General features: G+C 43.6%; 2 protein-coding genes across 5 annotated transcripts in view; both read left to right on the top strand.

Annotated features, from left to right (window-relative positions):
- Positions 1 to 11932, top strand: part of MTMR8 (myotubularin related protein 8) — a 31036-nt gene extending 19104 nt beyond the window's left edge. For 2 of the 4 annotated variants that reach the window (XM_010569075.1, XM_010569076.1), the window contains one exon: positions 1337 to 3442. In XM_010569075.1, the coding sequence (XP_010567377.1) occupies positions 1337 to 1621 (285 nt within the window). In that variant the 3' untranslated portion in view covers positions 1622 to 3442. Of the gene's footprint in view, positions 1 to 1336; positions 3443 to 10631 lie in introns of those variants that run through there. The other 2 variants (XR_774458.1, XR_774457.1) reach the window with 2 other exon arrangements.
- A 3394-nt stretch (positions 11933 to 15326) lies between these two features.
- On the top strand, positions 15327 to 17292 carry ASB12 (ankyrin repeat and SOCS box containing 12). Its single transcript, XM_010569074.1, has 2 exons — positions 15327 to 16153; positions 17159 to 17292. Exons 1-2 carry the CDS (start codon positions 15364 to 15366, stop codon positions 17290 to 17292), a joined length of 924 nt encoding a protein of 307 aa, XP_010567376.1. The 5' UTR covers positions 15327 to 15363.

Genomic DNA, 17292 nt, shown 5'->3' with positions numbered 1-17292 from the left:
TTATCCTCTAAAAGTGGCTACCTCGGATTTGAAGTGCTTTGCTAAAACAAGACTGGGAATCTGGCACATGTACTACTAGTGTTCTGTGGTATTGGAGAGCAGAGATCTTCTGTCCAGAATAACCAGTTTCTCTCCTTCAACCCAGAATAATAAAGTAAACAGCAACACACTTCATAGTTTGGTCAGTTCTGATCAGATTCCCCAGAGTGCTATATTTCTCTATGTGAAGATGTAGATATCTATCTCAGCAGTGCAAGACAAGGAAAGAAAAAAGTAGTCTTGTTAGCTTTTGAAATGCTGTAGGTTTGTGTTTCCATATGTATTGGGGCTGGCTGAGATGGAGTTTATTTTCCCCATAGCCCTTATAGTGCTGTGCTGTGTATTGGTAGCTAGAAAGGTGTTGATCACACAGCAGTGTTTTGGCTACTACTGAGCAGTACTCACAGCATCAAGGCTGTCTCTCCAACATTCCCTCCCCTCACCCCCAAACGCCAGTAGGCTGGGGTGGGCAGGGTCTTTGAAAGGGGATGAAGCCAGGAGAGCTGAAACAAACTGTCCAAAGGGATATTCCATACCATATGACATTGGCTCAGCAATAAAAGCTAAGAGGAAGGTGGGGGAGGCATTCGTTGTTATGACATTAGCCTTCCAGAGCAACCACTACATGTACTGGAGCCCTACATCCCAGGAAGTGGCTGGATATCACCTGCTGATGGGAAGTAGAGAATAAATCTTTTGTTTTCCTTTGCTTCCATGCATGGCCTTTGCTTGTGCTGTATTAAACTGCCTTTACCTTGACCCATGAGGGTTTTTTTCCATCTTATTTTCTGCCCCCTGCCCCATCTTGCTGAGGAGGGGAGTGACAGAGTGGCTTAGTGGGCACCTGGCATTCAGGGTCAATCCACCACTGTCCTGTACAGCTGCCTGAAAGAAGTGTGGCTTTTCTTTATGCTCAAGGCTCTACTTCCAATATCCTTTCCATGCATATTTAAAAACAAACAAACAAACAAAACCAAAAACCCAAGCCACAAACAAACCAAAAAAAACCCTAAAAATACAGTAGTGGGAGAGTCCTCTAAAAATACACCAGGAAGAAGACCTATCAGTGTCCTTTGTTAGGTTAATGTGAATGCTGAAAACTTTAGTTTTATTAATTAAACAATGATGTTTGTATCAAACATGTAAGGGTCTATGCCTATGTACTTTAATGCTGGATTATAGAGCTGAAAAAGAGGCACTGGCACAGGCCTATTATGTTGACAGTTGTTTTTTGTGTATCTCTGACATCTGGGAATAATAGCTTTCTTTTTTTTTTAATGTCTTTTTATTTGTGTAGAAACTTCCTTTCCTTGATGGTCCTTTGCCCAGTGAAGCTTGCTCCTTATCTAAAGTAGGACGTGCTGCTTCAAAAACACCGATGCTCAACACTCCTCAGGATTATGAAGGGGAACCACCTCCTGTGTTGAGCAATGGTGCCTCAGCAGGGGATATTGATGTTGTGTCAGATGTGGACCAAAAGCACAAAGAGAACCTGTCTCCTCACCAGGACCTCCATGATCTTAATGACACCGTTAACATGTTAAACGCCGAAGCTAAGGATGGAAAGCCTCAGCACCATTGATCAGCTCTGAGAACTGTGTTCAGTGAAGCAGGCGCTTGTGGTGGTGAGGCGTAAGGGAGCTGTGCCTCCGTGAGGGTGTAGACCACCTAACCATTTACAGCTAAGTGTGAGTACGTATGTTTGCAGGGAGCTGTGCTCGCTGTAGAGAAGATGGTCCCCGTTTGGTTTGGTTTGCATCGTTTTGCAGTTCAAATGATGAAGATGTGTACAGAGCTGCCCAGAAGGCTACCTTGAGTTAGTGTAAACCTTATTTTTCAGTGAAAACACAATGTGTGTTTAAGGTTTATGACTGCCTGCCAGGAATGGTATTTCAAGCTGAAAGAAATCTTGGCCAATTAACATGAGGCTTAGGAGTTGTGCAGTGTTTATAACCGGAGTAGGAAAGACGCGGTCCATTTGTTCTCAGTGGTGGTGCAAGGTCGTCTTAAAATGATAAAAAAATTCAGTTCATCTTAAAAAGATTAAAAAAAAAAAAAGACCCAAACTTTTCTTAGCTGTGAATGAATCTCTGCATGGACCCTCACCTTGTGGCAGAACTGATTCATTTTTTGTTTCCTATGCATATTTGTTAAACAAAAACAAACCCCCCTGTGCCTTTTTATGGAGACCGTTTTAATGTCTAGCCACGCAACGTACTATTTTTATTATTGTAGTGTAGAGTGTAGTATTTGGTCTTCTTTGTAGTCAGTATTTTTAAACAAGGTTTTTTATCTGCTGCCGGCTTCTCCAGGATCTTTGCTGATCCCCTGAGTTTAGTAGCTTCTTTCTAAGCTGACCTTTCAAAGAATAAGCTTTTATGGACCTCATTTCCTGATTGTCAGAGTGCAGCAAGCCACAAAGACAGCCTGTAACACGTGAATTTTTGACAGAGGGAAGATTAGAAATGAGAAAAGATAGGAAAAAAATTATATGATATTTTTCTCTTTTGTTTTGTTTTATGATCTTGGTTAAATTGAAGCAAGAGAGTAACTCTTTGTTCTAAGCTGGAATCGATGTGCTTTCCTCACATCCATCGATGAGGCAATAATTACAGATTAGGTGTGTTCTGTTATTGAAATGGGGCCTAAAATGATTACTTCACATCACATGCTGAGTGATTATAATGAATGTTATCTTGGATGTTAAAATTATATGAAGCGTAGAGATGTTTTGTCTGTACTGTCAAGATGTGGTGAGATAAACAATATCTCTCACGGCAATGAATTTCTAATTTTGTGAAGCTGGTGACAAAACGTAAATTGGGATGTGACCCCTTGTTGGAACAAGAAGTGGACATCTTTGCTTGTGGCTGTGGCTCCAGCTTGGACTCACTCCAGTGCTTGTTAACACTACTTGGTTTCTTTAAACTGCAGTAATCTCAGCTGGAGATACTAGTTCAAAGTTGCAGGTTTAAAACAGAGATGTATATTCCATTTATACAGAAGTCTTGTGAAGAAACAAGGGCTTGTCTCCCCAGGGAAATGGATGGCCCAGGAAAGCTGTTCTACAGTACTTGTTCCAGACAAGCATCTATAGATGTGCTTAATTGCACAGAGAGTCCCTTTGTGCGGCTTAATTTAAGATGCTTTTCTGCTTTCTTTTGGATCCTGTTGTTTAAATTAATGCTGCCATTAGGTCTTTAAATCAGTTTTTCTCTTTTATGAAAACTTGAAACAAACTGAACATATTTTCTAAGTTAGCCCTCCCAGTTTACAATAAAAAGTAGAAACATTCCATTATAGCATCGTAAAATGCAGTAGCCATTGTTCATATGCTTATAACGTACGGTGGAATGACTAGGTTAATTTCAGTGTTCAAGATAAAATAGAAAATGAAAAAAAACCAAACCCACAAACTCCCCTGAGTGTCTCACTTTGGGTAAGAAAATATATATTTTATTAAGCATATCAAAAGACCCAAGGAGAAAGAGTAATACCTGAGAACACAGAGTTTCTTCAATGCCTAGAATGGCAAGAGAAACTTTTTAAAGTGTTGCAGGTATTTCAGTCTTAAAGCAAGTAATATAGTTGTTTTCAAGGTAGGAGTGAGAGAACTACAATGTGTGATTGATTTAAAAACTAAGCATATAAAATACTGAAGCAGATAGGCTTAGGTAGAAGATGGTAAAAATTTGTTGTGTGGGTGCATATAAAAAAATACTGCATCATCCAACAGCTATATATTTTATTTTGAAGGATGCACGTTTCTGAATGCATCTTTTTTTAATCTCAAGTATCTGCTGTTGAGTCTCTTTGCTCCTAACAAGAGATCTGCTAAGCTCCTAACATTAAGCTAGATAGTCTACCAGCCTTTTAGCTTTGCTGTATCCATGTACTCCTCAAGCAAAGAGATTGCACCCTAAGTCTTAATCTGGCTGCTCTAGTTACCCAGGGTCTGGAATCTGCTGTAGATTTCCACTGGAGGGTATTTGGGAGATTATTTCCTTTTGCGTCTTCATAGTGTAAAAGCTCAATTTCACACGTGCACTTTGCAGTTTGGAGCCCGTTTCATATGGACTGATAGATCAACCCTGTCTTTTCTTTGGAGGTGGTAGAAGAGTGTAGTGGATAGTATGCATGGCTTCTTAAATAGATAACTCCAAAATGGTAAATGAGACCAAGACCGGCAGTTTTTAGGACCAGTTATTCTAGATATCATTGTTTCTTTTAATGTGTTCTCTAGTGAAAATTAGAGATAGAGAACTGTAGACAATTTTGACTGACTACTTGAGGGATTTAGGTATGCCATTGGTTAATCATTGCATAAAACCATTTTTCAGAAGGTTTCTATAAATGTTTACACATCGCCTTGTCTTTTGAATTACCATAGATTACCTTGAAAAAAGTATAATAATCTTTGCTTATCCGTAAAACGTCACGCTGACATCTCTACAAACCCTTCTTGACTACAATATTACTACAGGTGCGTATAACCATGAAAAGATTACTTCATACACTGAAAGTATTAGTAAGCTTTTAGTAATCTTGCTGCTTTTGACTTCAGTAACAAAACAATGGATGACTTTATACTTTGAAATGCAAAACCTAGCCAAAAAAAAAAAGGTAATGGTCTGTCTTTTTAAACCTCTTGGATTTAATATATACAAACCTGGTCAAAGTCTACAACATACTAAAAATCATTCATGCTGGTGCTGTAAATGTACAGAGCTGGAAAAGATTCCAGGGTTTCCGGGCTTTCCATGAGATTATTTGTTTGAAAACCGATTAGCTAGAAGCTTTGTAGTTTTGACGGAAACTCTTGGGTGTTTCAAGACCAAAAATGAAAAGCTGTTCAAAGCACTGCAGTGCGTCCTCAGGTCTCTGATCAGCTAGGATTGGCTTCCCAGAGCCTTGCAGAAAGCCTGTGTTCACTTGTTGCGGAGTGTCCTGCTGACAGTGGTGAGCGACTTGATTATATGTTCCCTAAAAGTGTTGAAGGAAATCTAAAAGCTGTTACGTCGGAATCTTCTTATGTAAGCACTGTGTAGGTGAAAAGTTACTATAACTTATTTATTCCTAGTGAAGCATCCATGCATCGTGAAGTCACGAATGCTGGGTTTTTTTATTTGGAGCTGTTAAGTGAGCAATGCAACTTGCTGCTTTCCGTTTGGACTCCTCTGACTGGGAGAACTGGGTTGGAGGAGGGATCCTATTTGCTGCGGATGGGCTCTGTTTGTGTAAAACTTTCTTTTCTGGAGTACCTCTTGCTTTACTAAGATACTCCATGGTATTGTGGTTTCATGCCTGTACATAGTATCTCTCTTGCTACAAATAGGTATAGCATTGCAATGGGCAAGCGCCTGTAATATTCTGCGTTAAAGCTACTACTTTGAAGTAGAAGAGGGACTCGTGTAGCTTTATTTCTTGGTTGAAAAGTCTTAATGTGAACTTCACAATGCTGGATTCTTAAATTGTATTTTGTTTCGCAGTTGTCACCTGTGGTAGAGAAAATCCAATCGGTGCTGTTTGCTTTACAGAAAAAAAGGGAATAATTGGTTTGCCCACAGATGTTGTAGTTCTCAATTGGCCCTCTTTCATGGGAGAGAAAAAGCAGTTTGTTAAAGCCTATAGGCATAACATACCTCTAGCTGCATGTTCTGTTCCTGCTCTTAGTAAATGCCTTTCAGTTAAGTGTTAAGGAGTAAAATGCACCTGCTGTGTGGGTGTTCACTGGTACATAAAGCTACCCTGGATAGGATGGGGAAGGAGGCTTGCTTGTAGGTAGCTGGTAAGCTTCAGTTTGCTTCAGTAAGCTTCTGAAGTCCTGGTGAGAGATTTGCTGGGAGCTGAATGTGCGCAGAGCTTCACAGGATCTCTGCCTCGAGTTAGAGCTTGTTGGGTTACAGGTGGAAATCTCCATGTGGGTGAAGTGCCCCATGTCTGTTGTTTCCACCACGTTTGGAGATAGTGAGCCATAATAGGTCTCAGAAAGCACCCTTGCATCTAACAAAGCTGTAGCACCTGCAGGGAAAGCATTTAAAAGACCTCTTGTGCCAGACGCTGCTTTGGTTCACTTTCTGGCAAAACTGGTCTTCGGGTAGCTTCAGTGCCTGACGGTTGCTCCCCCAAAGGGACCAGTTCTTGGCACTGCTTAGTAATGAATATTTGCAAGTGACCAGGAGAATTCAAAATGTCTGCTGTTTTGCTCTTCTCCCCTTCCCCACCACTCTGTGTTGAGTGCTGCGGTCATTTTTGTACGGACCTAACACAGTTATTCCTTGTTTACATACTGTCCCTCTGGCACATATAGGCACTTAGTGTGCCTCAGAGCGGAGTGGGGGGAAGAATCTGTTCTGAATGTAGTAGTTTTGTTTTAATTAATACACAGCACTTAATTAGATGAGGAATGTCTCGAACCAGGTGATGTTAAAGTCCATGTTTTCATAAGCATCTTTAGCACTAGGAGCAGCCAGGTCGGTGCCAATTGCAGTCGGTGTAATTTGTTAGGGCAAGTATTTTAATGTACAGTGCTGCGTCCTTTTGGCATCTCTGAACTACAAAAGCAATGCAGAAAGAGGGTAGGTTAGAACGGCTGACCTATATCTCTTCTCATATCATTTATCTATGTATATGCGTCTGTATTTATGTAGCAGCATACTACTGGAATAACTTGTAGCACTGGATCTAGTCATATGTAACTGAGCACACATGTACTTTTCCTATCGTCCACAAACTGATCTTTGTAGGAATGTACCTAAAATTGTGTGTAGTACTCGGCTGAAAATTGTAAATGTTTTTGCTCTTTCTGTATGTCAGTCGCTATTTTTGTCGGTGTAACTGTTGAGGGACAATTGTATAAAATTGTGGATGATGAAATCCCGTATTCTTGAATGTGCTGCAATGGCTGTATACATGTAAGTCATTTTAGTTAATGCACTGCTTAAAAAGAAATTGTACCATGTTTAGAGGAGCACTGTGTCTTTTTTTTCTCTAAATGTATTTGTTCCATGAAGTTTCACTTGTATTACAGTTTATTTTTATTCCCTACAAAAATAAATACCTTGCCTTTTTAAAGTAAATGACTAGGCTGTTTATTGGTTAATTAAACTCAAAGCAGAACTTCACCCTTTGAAATGTGAAATCAATTAAAGACTCTTAAGTAGTGAGCCTATCTTATGGTGAGTGTGATTCCACTTTCCCTTCTTTTACAGAATAGAAACCAGGTGACCTCATTGGTTTCAAAGGGACTGCTGAGTGCAGCACTGCTCAGTCTTTAAAAAAAAAAAAAAACAAAACCAAACACAAAGTAATAATAGTGAAGCTGTATTAAATCTTAGTATCTTCTGCACAGTTTGTTACTCTGATTTTTTTTAATTCGATTTTTCTTTCTGTATGAAAACAGAATACCTTTTCTGTGTTTTCTTCCTCCTGGAAAGCTGTCTAACCCTCACTTGTGGATAAGTCTGTTTACAGGTGGCTCCAGGCTGACTTAAAAAGCTTTCCGGGAAGGAGCTAGACCTTTCTTCTGGCTGGCTGTAAGGAATAGAGTCTGACCTTTGTGGGTGTGGTGTGGTACCAGGTGAATAGATGTTTTTTCTGATAGCTTTGAATGAAGAATCCACAGTCCAGCTGCTGATGGTATCATTTAAAAATGCTCTTTATCCAATTCTTTTTAATTGTAACTTCAGTAGTGAGTCAAGGTGGGGGGGTTTTTTGAGTGCAAACTGAAGTGAGGTGGGAGAATGCTTAAGGAAGAGGGAGATTCCAGGTGCACAACTTGCCTCATGTTTATAACCAAGGTTGGAATTGGTGCTTTAATAACTTACAGCTGTGCAGCAACAGTCAAATCCAACAATTAAATACAGATTTGCAAAGCAGAGAGAAATTAAGTGATACATGTTAATTTTATGTTTATAAGGCTTTACAGAATGCTTCAGGATGCCATTTGGATTGGTAAATTAATGTAAATGGTTTAAATCTGGCAAAGCAAGGTAGGCTATTTTAGTAATTAATTTTAAAATAAGCATCTGGAGGGTTTTTCTTAATACCCTGTGTGGGAGCTGGAGGAGCTGAGTGACAGGGATGTGACTTGCAGAAGAACATGCAGAAGGTCAGCAGGAGAGATGGAGGAACCATTTTTCCCAGGGCACTTTAGCACCAGACTGTTCAGCCTCTGCTCCTAAATACAAAGAGCCCTGAACCATCCATCATCAGTGTGGGGGGGTCAGCCTGTGAGCAAAAGGAATAGAGCCAGGACCAATACCTGTTACCCAGCCCTGATGAGTATTTTCCACTGCAATGTGTGTCCTAAAAATGGGTATTTCTTTTCTATTATTAAGGCAAAAAAATAAGCCTGACACTTGGGTATAGTCAGTCCCCAGATATTTCAAAGTCTTTTTTCCTTCTTGCTAATTTTAAGTGTTCTTAATGTTGCCAGTGAAATCCTTCATTTACCTCAATTAGATTTGCCTTGCATTTAATTGGATTATTAGCATTAACACTGACTCAAATTGATAAAGCTGTAATTTACACATTTGGGGAAAACTTACTGTCTGTTTGACAGCATCTTTGCTGAGGATGATTTAAAACTTCCCTGTTGAAGCTAACTTTAGCTTTGAGGGGGCAGGTTCCATTTAGAGTCATTGTAGGAGTATTGCTAAAGACTTATGTTTTTAACAGCTCTCAGGAAATACCTTATGCTGAATAAAAATACTGATCATTAAACTTGATTGGCGGTATGTACTGAAAGATCACTGTTTTAAGGTCAAGTCTGCTGTTCTAAGTTCAGATAGAAAAAGCAGTTGAGTTAGCCTGCTTTCTTGTTGAGGTTCAGGTTCATATGTGCCAAGGATACCTTGAAATATTGATTTGTTTTCATTCTGCATCAGTGTGTTTGTTGCAGTAGAGCAATAATACTTGATTTTTTTGGTAGCAATGTAACTTTGTACTCAAGTTTTATTTGGTTCAGTTACCATCACTTAAAGATGGCAGTGATGATTTGGTAGAGGTATATTGGTGTTAAGGCTTCGTGCATATATGTAAAATGGACAAACTCTGCTGGTATTGAAATTTTTGGGTTGATGACTTAAAAACAAAACAACCAAAAACAACCAAACAAAAAAACCAAACAAAACCACAAAAAAACCAAACAAAACCACAAAAAAACCCAGCCAACCCAGACCAGCAGCACAAAAAGCATCTTTTAATCTGTTTACACAGGCAAGGACATGAGATACTCCCACTGTTCTCAGTATGGTGCAGGAATAGGATTGAACCTTCACCGTAGCCATTTGCTGCTGAGGTGTCTTAATTGTAATTTCTGCCACATGTGATCAGCTTCTAAATCCAAGTGTTCTCCTGTAACTTGTATTTTCTTTCATTTGAGGGGAGTGGAGGGGACTGGGGCAGATACAAAACCCAGTAGCCTTAAGAGTAATAACCTTTCTGTAAGTCAGACCAGAGCCCTGTTTCCCATGACTCTGTTGCAGTGGTTTTGGGAAAAGTGAACACTACTTACTGAATCTTGATTCACAGCCCCCCAACCCTCCCCCGCCTCAACAAAGAACAGTTCTCAGAGCGTGCTCAGCTGTGGGAGAGAAGCAAGGAATCCAGTGTGAGTGGGAATCAATAAAAATATATACATAAGCCCCCTTGCAAAAAAACCCAACCAAACAAGTATGGATCTGCAGAATTAGCAGGCGCTGCTTTTGGCCGATAGCTTTGCAGGCTGGCACACCGGGAGCCAGGCAGATATATGGACCAAAGGCTGTGGCTGACTGGACTCTTCAAAACTGGAGTATTCTGTAAGTGTTCCAGTTTTTGTGCAGTATCTAAGGGCAGTCCCCTCCCTGGTGAGGCACTCAAAGGGACTTAAGCTTAACACAGAGACTTTTACAGCTCTTGCCTGACAAGAGAAACCAGAGAGAGGATAAAGATACGGGGACTCCATTTGCCATTTTAAGGAAATCTTGTCCAATTCTTGTGTTTTATCCTATTCATATATCCCTTCATACAGCATTTTAGATCTTGATAATTTCCTTTTCCTGTTTTTTTCTTTGGGTTTTGGGGGTTTGGGGTTTTTTGGATGATCAGTAACATTTTGAAAGCAATGATTTTTTTTGTGCAGTGATCCAGTGTGTGTGTGGCTTGAGAAAGTGTTTGGGGTAAATCTGGCAATTCATACGGATCAGAAATTCTGTTTCTGAAGGGTGGTTGTTGCAGTCTTACCTGCTGTTGGAGAATCCTTTAAGAGCAGATAGTTCTCCCATGCCTGCTCTTACTGCCTGATATTTTGAATAATCAAAAAAAACTTATTGAATATCTGGCTTGTGATCTCAGGGCAAAGATGCTTTTGGGGGTGGCATGAATCAGAGCTTAGGAATGAAAACGAGCACATTTTAGCATTGTCAAATAAAAGCAGAGAAGACCCCCTAGGTTCTCCCAGGAACAACTTCTAAGTGTTGCCAGTCCTGGAGCACACCTAGAAGAGTGTACTGGGACAAACAGGCAGATTTATGTGAACGATCAGTGTCATGCTGGTAACTCACGTAATGAAGAGCGGGCACGTGCTCAGTTTGGTTTCTGTATTTCAGGTCCTTAATGATCATCTTCTCACATCAGTTCACAGCTGCTGGCTCCAGCACATCCTCGGATCTAAAAGGAAAGCAGCTCCTGGAAGGCGGTGGAAGCAGGGAGCCGTCTTGCAACACCGCCGAACTTCTGAGGCTCCGATGCTGCTGAAATCCCTCAAGGAATTAGAGCTCCTGGAGGAAAAGAAAGAGTTGCTGAATTCCTCCTTCAGTTCTAACTACATATTTTGTGTGTTAATGCACCCATTAAATTGTGAAGTGCCTAAGAAAGGGCCCTGGGAGCTGTTGTGTGGGTGCATACAGTTTAAGCAAGGGATGGTCCACAGGTATTTGTGCCTTCTCGTGGTTAATACTTGAATCACATTGCTGCTGGAGCCACCTCCAAGCTGGGTGGTGAGAAGGTGGCCAGCAGAATAGGCAGGTCTAAGCACTGGAAGACTGCAAGCAGATGTTTTGATCAGCACGGAGGGAAATTCCCAAGTTCAAAGGCTTTGCTGTGGTTCGGCAGTGACTTAGAGTTCAAAGGCAGGAGTCAGAAGTAGCCCCATGCAATAACTGCATTTCTGACCTTGAAGACTGTTAGTAAATCCTTAATCCCTGATAAATGATTTAGTTGGTGCTGTTTAGTGCTAAACTTTTAAATCAGAATGCTTAGCAGTGTTAAATCAGAAAGCTTATTACCTCTTTTCAGCTGTGTTAATAACTATAATCTTTTTAATGGAAGCAACTTCATTGGACAGGACTTGCCTTCCCAAAAAAACTTCTTGACTGACATTAAATATACTTCTGCCCTTTAATTATTCCCCAATTAATGGAGGGCTGATAAAGGAGTTGCTTTGCCTGCAGCATGTGTCAGATCAGCCAGCGGTTCCGGGCAGCCCGGTTGCACTTGGAGCTCAGGCAGAAGGTGAAGGCTTCTCCCGACTCCTCAGCCTTCCCCCGTGTTTGAAGCATTGGGAAGCTTATCCAAAATGGGTCAGACTTATCAGTCGCCTCTCCTTGGGCTCCTGTTTGGGGTTTATCTGAATCTGCTGATTTAAATATTCGTGCAGGATGATATTTAACATGTCTCTTTGGCTGTTAAGGGAGCACAATGAGTATTTCAGTTTGTGTTCTTCCAGTTGAGGGTGGATTTATCAGTGAGTACTTTGTACTTTTTGCTTCATTAGTATTCGGTTTAATCTTACCAAAGAGCTGGTCTTGTTTCTCAGATTTCTTGGTTAACAACTAAACAGCAGCAGCAACAACAAAAGAATATGCAGTTTATCATTAAATTTTCCATTCAAGGATTTTCCTTTCATCTCTAAGTTCCCTTACAGTTTCCTACATTTCTTATTTTCTAATGTGTATTCATTTCGTTGTCTGTATCCCCTTTTTTCCCTTTATAATACACTGTCTTTTTAATTGCTGCTTTTATTTCTGCATTTTGTTGAAGGGGTTTCCAGTCAGGCTTGGCTTTTCTGACTGCAGTATCCCTGTTGTGGTTGCAGCTTCTTGGTGCTTAATAAACCCTAACTCCCCACTTTTGTTCCCATGTTTATCCACGTTTGTCCTACTTGATAATTCCATTCATAGTGCTGACTTTGGGAGACTGACCTTTTTGACGTCACAATCTATTTTTGAGTGAATTTGGAGAGAGTGAAACTATGAGGAAGCCAGAAGTCTAAAACCTATCAATACTGAATGCTTGCCTGCTCTCCGTGCTTTTCACAGTGTGACTACAAACTGTGAGTGCTGTGGTGACGGCAGGGACATCATAAATGTTTTGCAGAGCCCCCTGATTTTACTTCTTGCAGCTGTGGAGATTTTTCTGCTGGATAATTCGGTTGCCCTCTCGTTATCTAGTACAGCCGATAACGTTGCCTCAAACTGCCAGACCATTCTTGCTCCACCGCTGAAAAGTTTGGAAAAGCTTTAAAGGGAACTGGATAAAATACGATTACACTTACCAGCTGACAGCTTTTGATAAGACAGCCCAAACACTGCTTCCCACTTGTTTTGTTTTCCCCTGTAAAGTTTTCTGCCTTGCTATGTGCTGCTTAATTTTATGAAACCGAAGAAGTGGTTTGTTCTGGCAGGTGTAGCTGGGAGGGAAGCCTAAGGAGCAGCTCCAGTGAGAAATCTGGACCGTCTTCAGTGCCTTTTGTCCTTCTTGTGTTTATTAAACAGCTCTGGATGTTGCGAATGGTCATTTGTATTGCTCTGAAAGTGGAAAAGGCGGTCGGGAGAAGGGTTAAGAGGGAATCCGTTTGGGTGATTGGCAGCAACCAAAGTAACGTAGAGGCCAGCGCTGCCACAGGGAACGTGCTGCCCTGGCAGGGGACTCAAACCACCTGATGCCCTGCGATTTCTGCAAGGAAATGGTGAAACAAATGCTTTGTGTCTGCTTGGATGGGTCAAGCTGGCTCCAGCACCTGTCCCAGCCTCCCCCCACCTCGCTGCCCCTCTCTATATTTACCCAGGGGGAACTTTCCAAGAATGGAAGTGGTAAGATAAAACCCTTGAGGGGCTAAAATTAGCCCCAGCGCCCTGGCCCTTCTCCCCCTGGTGGCATTTCAGCTGTGAGCTTGACAGCCTGTGTCGTTCCGGTCACACAGAGCGGACGTCCATCCCCGATGCAGCAAGATCCTCTTTCTCTCCTGTTTGTTTTTTTGTTTGTTTAAACCAAGGGAGAACTCGCCATGGGACCGTCACTGCCTTACATGCCCTGGCCATGAGCATCACCTGCCTCCCAAAGGTAAGGCAGCAGCATAATGATGCCTGGGCAGTATCTGGCAATTGAAGGTAACTTGGGAACCAGTTGTAAAAGCGTGAATGTATTCTCTGTCCCCTTGAGCTCTAGTCATAACCTCTTTTTGGGGGGAGGTCTGCAGATGCACGGACAGCTTCCTTCAGTTCAAGAGGTGACAACTCTGGTTTGGGCTTTTCTGGTTGAGGAACGTCTGTGAACTCCCCATGCGAGTGCTTACACCGTCAAAGCAACGTCCCTTTGGAGATGCTTATTTGTGTGTTCAGGGAATGCTACAGCTAGGGTTTTTTTTTTTACTTTTTCCAGACCATTTCCCTTGGGAATATAACTGGGCCCTTTTTGAATCAAATCTGCAATAAATCCCCTGCTCTGTGAGCCACATGGGTGGGTTTCCAAAGCTCCAGAGCTCGTTATCAGCGTGTCTAATGAATAACAGTAATGTTATAATTCCACATATTTCTATATAAATTGCCTGGGTTAGTGTAACAGGTGGGAGCGCAGCAAAGCTTTGCTGTCACTTGCTGCCATCAAACTTGCTCTGCTTAACCAAGATGCGAAGCTGCGCAGGTGACCTTGCACAGGGGATTCCTCTGAGCTTGCACGACTTGCCACCACAGGTGGATGTGGGACGCGCCTCCTGTGACTGCCTCGTTACTGCCATGCTCGTTTGCAGAAAGAGGCTAATTGCTCAGTGCAGCTCCTTGCCTCCTCCAAGGGAGGATCAGAGGAGCCACTTGGGGAGACCAAGCTCTGCCACTGCCACCTCTCCCCGAGGAAATACGAGATGCTGCGGGGCTGCGACATGGCGAGACATTCCTCTGCCCTTCCCGGCGGGCGGCATTTCCCAGCTGGTCAGGTGCCGGCTGGGACATCGCATTCCTCTCCCCCGCTGCCGTTCGGCTACGGCGAGGACAGATCCTGCACCAAGTGCCTGGCAAATGTGTTGGGGTTCAGTCCCAGCTCTGGTGTGATCAGCTCAGCATCCCCTCACCTTCCTCCCGCCACTCCGTACCCCCCACTATAAAAATCCCAGACACTTCTTGCAGCCGTGCTCCTCGGGCTCGAGTAGGCAGGAGCGAGGAGCGGGTTTGCTCAATTCAAACGTTGATGTCGTCTCGGGAAGGGCGATGCTGGAGGTACTTAATCAAACCAGCCACCTTCACATTCACTTCATCTCCTGTTTTGAAATCCAATCCCTTCAAAAAGTGGCAGGATGTAAAAACCTTGCCATGCTGCCAGCTTCTAAATCAAAATTCCTCAGAGTTTTCCGTGCGTTCCGACGTACTTGGAAGTGCAGGTGCCGGTGAGGCTTCCAACAGAAGCCTTGGCCGATAGGTAGCAGAGTTGATTCTCGCTATTTTCCAATGTGCTCTTCACTCAGCAGCTCCCACAGAGAACAGCTGGATGAGGTGATTTCTGAGGATCTTGGGAAAATGGGTGGTTTCATCCACCGGTGGGGTGCAGAGTCCTTGCAAGAGCCTGTGGCCAACGGGAGCCATCCTGAGCTCAAGGTCTGAGTATCCCATGAGTAGTCTCATACCCTTTACTGCCTCAGGGGCTAGCAGTACAGCATTAAATCATTAAAAAAAAAAAAAAAAAGTAAAAGCCTGTAAGCTCCCCATGCAGCATTTGAACTCCAACACCCAATTCAATTATCCCAGTGTGTTCTCGATCACAACATTTTAAGGGGAGGTGGCCCACGTACGTGCTACAGCAACGACCTCTGTCTTTGCCTTAGCCCTTCACCAGTCGATTTGCTCACCTGTGGTGGCAGGGTGATAAGCACGTCAGCAGCATCATAGTCCAATGTGTATTTGTCTTTTTTTTGAGACTCTTCCTTAAGTTGTGTATAAAAATAGTAAAAAGATAGTGTTGGTGGCAGGAGGCTTGTTCTAACCCAGCTGTGCTGCTGGTTTTGTTGTCCCGTAGATCTTTGGCTTTACCTTTTATGATGAAATCGGTACATGGGAGACAGACCAAAAAAAAATGAGCCTAATGGATATCACTAAAATGTTCTCCATGCTCCAGCCCAGAGAAGACGAAGATGACAACGGAGAAAGCGAGGAGCTGAACCGAGCGGTATCTGAGGACAATTACCAAACCCTTGATAACCTCTTGTCCCAAGACAGGTACAAAAGGTTCATCAACCGCCGGAGCGGCTGGGGCGTACCCAGCACCCCGCTGCGCCTGGCCGCCACGTGGGGCCGCGTCAGGAGCATGAAGGTCCTCTTGGCCCACGGAGCGGAGGTGGACAGCCTGGACGTGAAGGCTCAAACCCCACTCTTCATGGCGGTCAGCAACGGCCACCGGGAATGCGTGAAGGTCCTCCTGGACGCAGGGGCCAACCCCGTCGGCAGCATCTACAACAACTGCTCACCGCTGCTCATCGCCGCGAGGGATGGGAACGTGGACATCCTGCGGCAGCTCCTGGATCACGGCGCAGAAACCAACGTTCAAGCGAGATTGCCTGAGTGGGCCGCCAACTCGGTGGCTTGTTCTGGTCCCCTCTACCTCGCCGCCGCGTACGGGCACCTGGAGTGTTTCAAAATGCTGTTGCTTTACGGTGCCGATCCCGACTATAACTGCACCGAGGAGAGGGTGATCGCCCAGATCAAGGAGCCCAAGACTCTGCTGGAAACCTGCCTGAGGCACGGCTGCAGGAGCGAGTTCATCGAGCTGCTTATTGACTTTGGAGCCAACGTGTACTTGCCCAACATCACGGTAGATGAGATGGCACCCCGCAGCGAGGGCCTGGAGCTGCTGCTGCAGGCGAGAGGTAATCTGCATGCGTGGCCCCGGCGCTGGAAATGAGCGCTAATTTTGCTCGTTTGGGTGCAGGTTGCTTCAGATTCCCCTTCCCTTTACCTCTGCTTCCCAAGAGCCTTACCTAGGCTTTCCTATGAGCTTTGACTCCCTTTGCAGCATCGCTTGAATGCATGGGCGTCTCTAGTCTTGAGTATCATCACTATTTTACTCTGAACTCTTATTCCTCCCTCTCCCCCAATGACTGCTGTGTTCAGGCCAAAAAACCCAAGTCTCCAATACCAAACACAGCCAGAGAAGGACATCACAAGGTTATGGAGAATAGGTCTGCCACTGGTGATTAAATCTGATGGTTTGGATACACACACTACTGCAGGAAACTCCTAAAACAAATTGCTGGGATTTGGGGGACTGTCACAGGAGGGCTTCTTTCTAATAAATATCCACCAAACATCCCTGATTTCCACTGCTGGCTGTGGCTGGAGGCAGGCTACCTTGTTTTGGGTCTGGGGGGTGACTCAGTGCAGCCACCACGTACGTTTACGTGGTTATCTTCCCCCTTAGACTCACCGCAGCATCTGCTTTTCATGAATCTTTTTAGATGCTTGCTAAAGAAACCGCTTTCAGTGAGGGCCCTTGCTGTGGTCTGTGCTGCTCCGGAGCACACAGGGACTTCCACAGCCTGTTTTTTTTCCACTTAATATAAATCTGTTGGGTTAAAGGCTGCTTTTTGCCATTCCTCTCCTTTCTGCTGCTCAACTTTGGCTCTCCTGTACTGCTTATGTCCAGAAAAACTGCACTTATTTCCATATGATGGTGGAAGATTTCATTTCTGGATGCCCAGCTCCCGTGAGACGCACGCTGCAAAGCTGAATGCGCGGTGTAACGAGCCCTAGCAAAGATATTTCGTTTTCGTCTATCGATATCCCTTTGCTCAGGATAATGCCCGGGTTGGAGGGGAGCGGGGTTGCATGTCTTGAAGGTGACCATCTCATTTTTCCTCCCTCTCCTTACGCAGCTCATCCCAAGTCCTTGATGTCCCAGTCCAGGCTGGCGATGAGACGTCTCCTGAAGCAGGCTGGCCGCCCGCATGCCCTCGGCGAGCTGGACGTCCCGACGGTCCTGGCGAACTACCTCCGACACCAGCCATGA

Source organism: Haliaeetus leucocephalus, unplaced genomic scaffold, assembly GCF_000737465.1.
Source record: "Haliaeetus leucocephalus isolate CR32 unplaced genomic scaffold, Haliaeetus_leucocephalus-4.0 Scaffold262, whole genome shotgun sequence".
Lineage (NCBI taxonomy): Eukaryota > Metazoa > Chordata > Aves > Accipitriformes > Accipitridae > Haliaeetus > Haliaeetus leucocephalus.
Note: the sequence above shows the minus strand (reverse complement) of the source record. Positions and strands in the feature narration are given on the sequence as shown.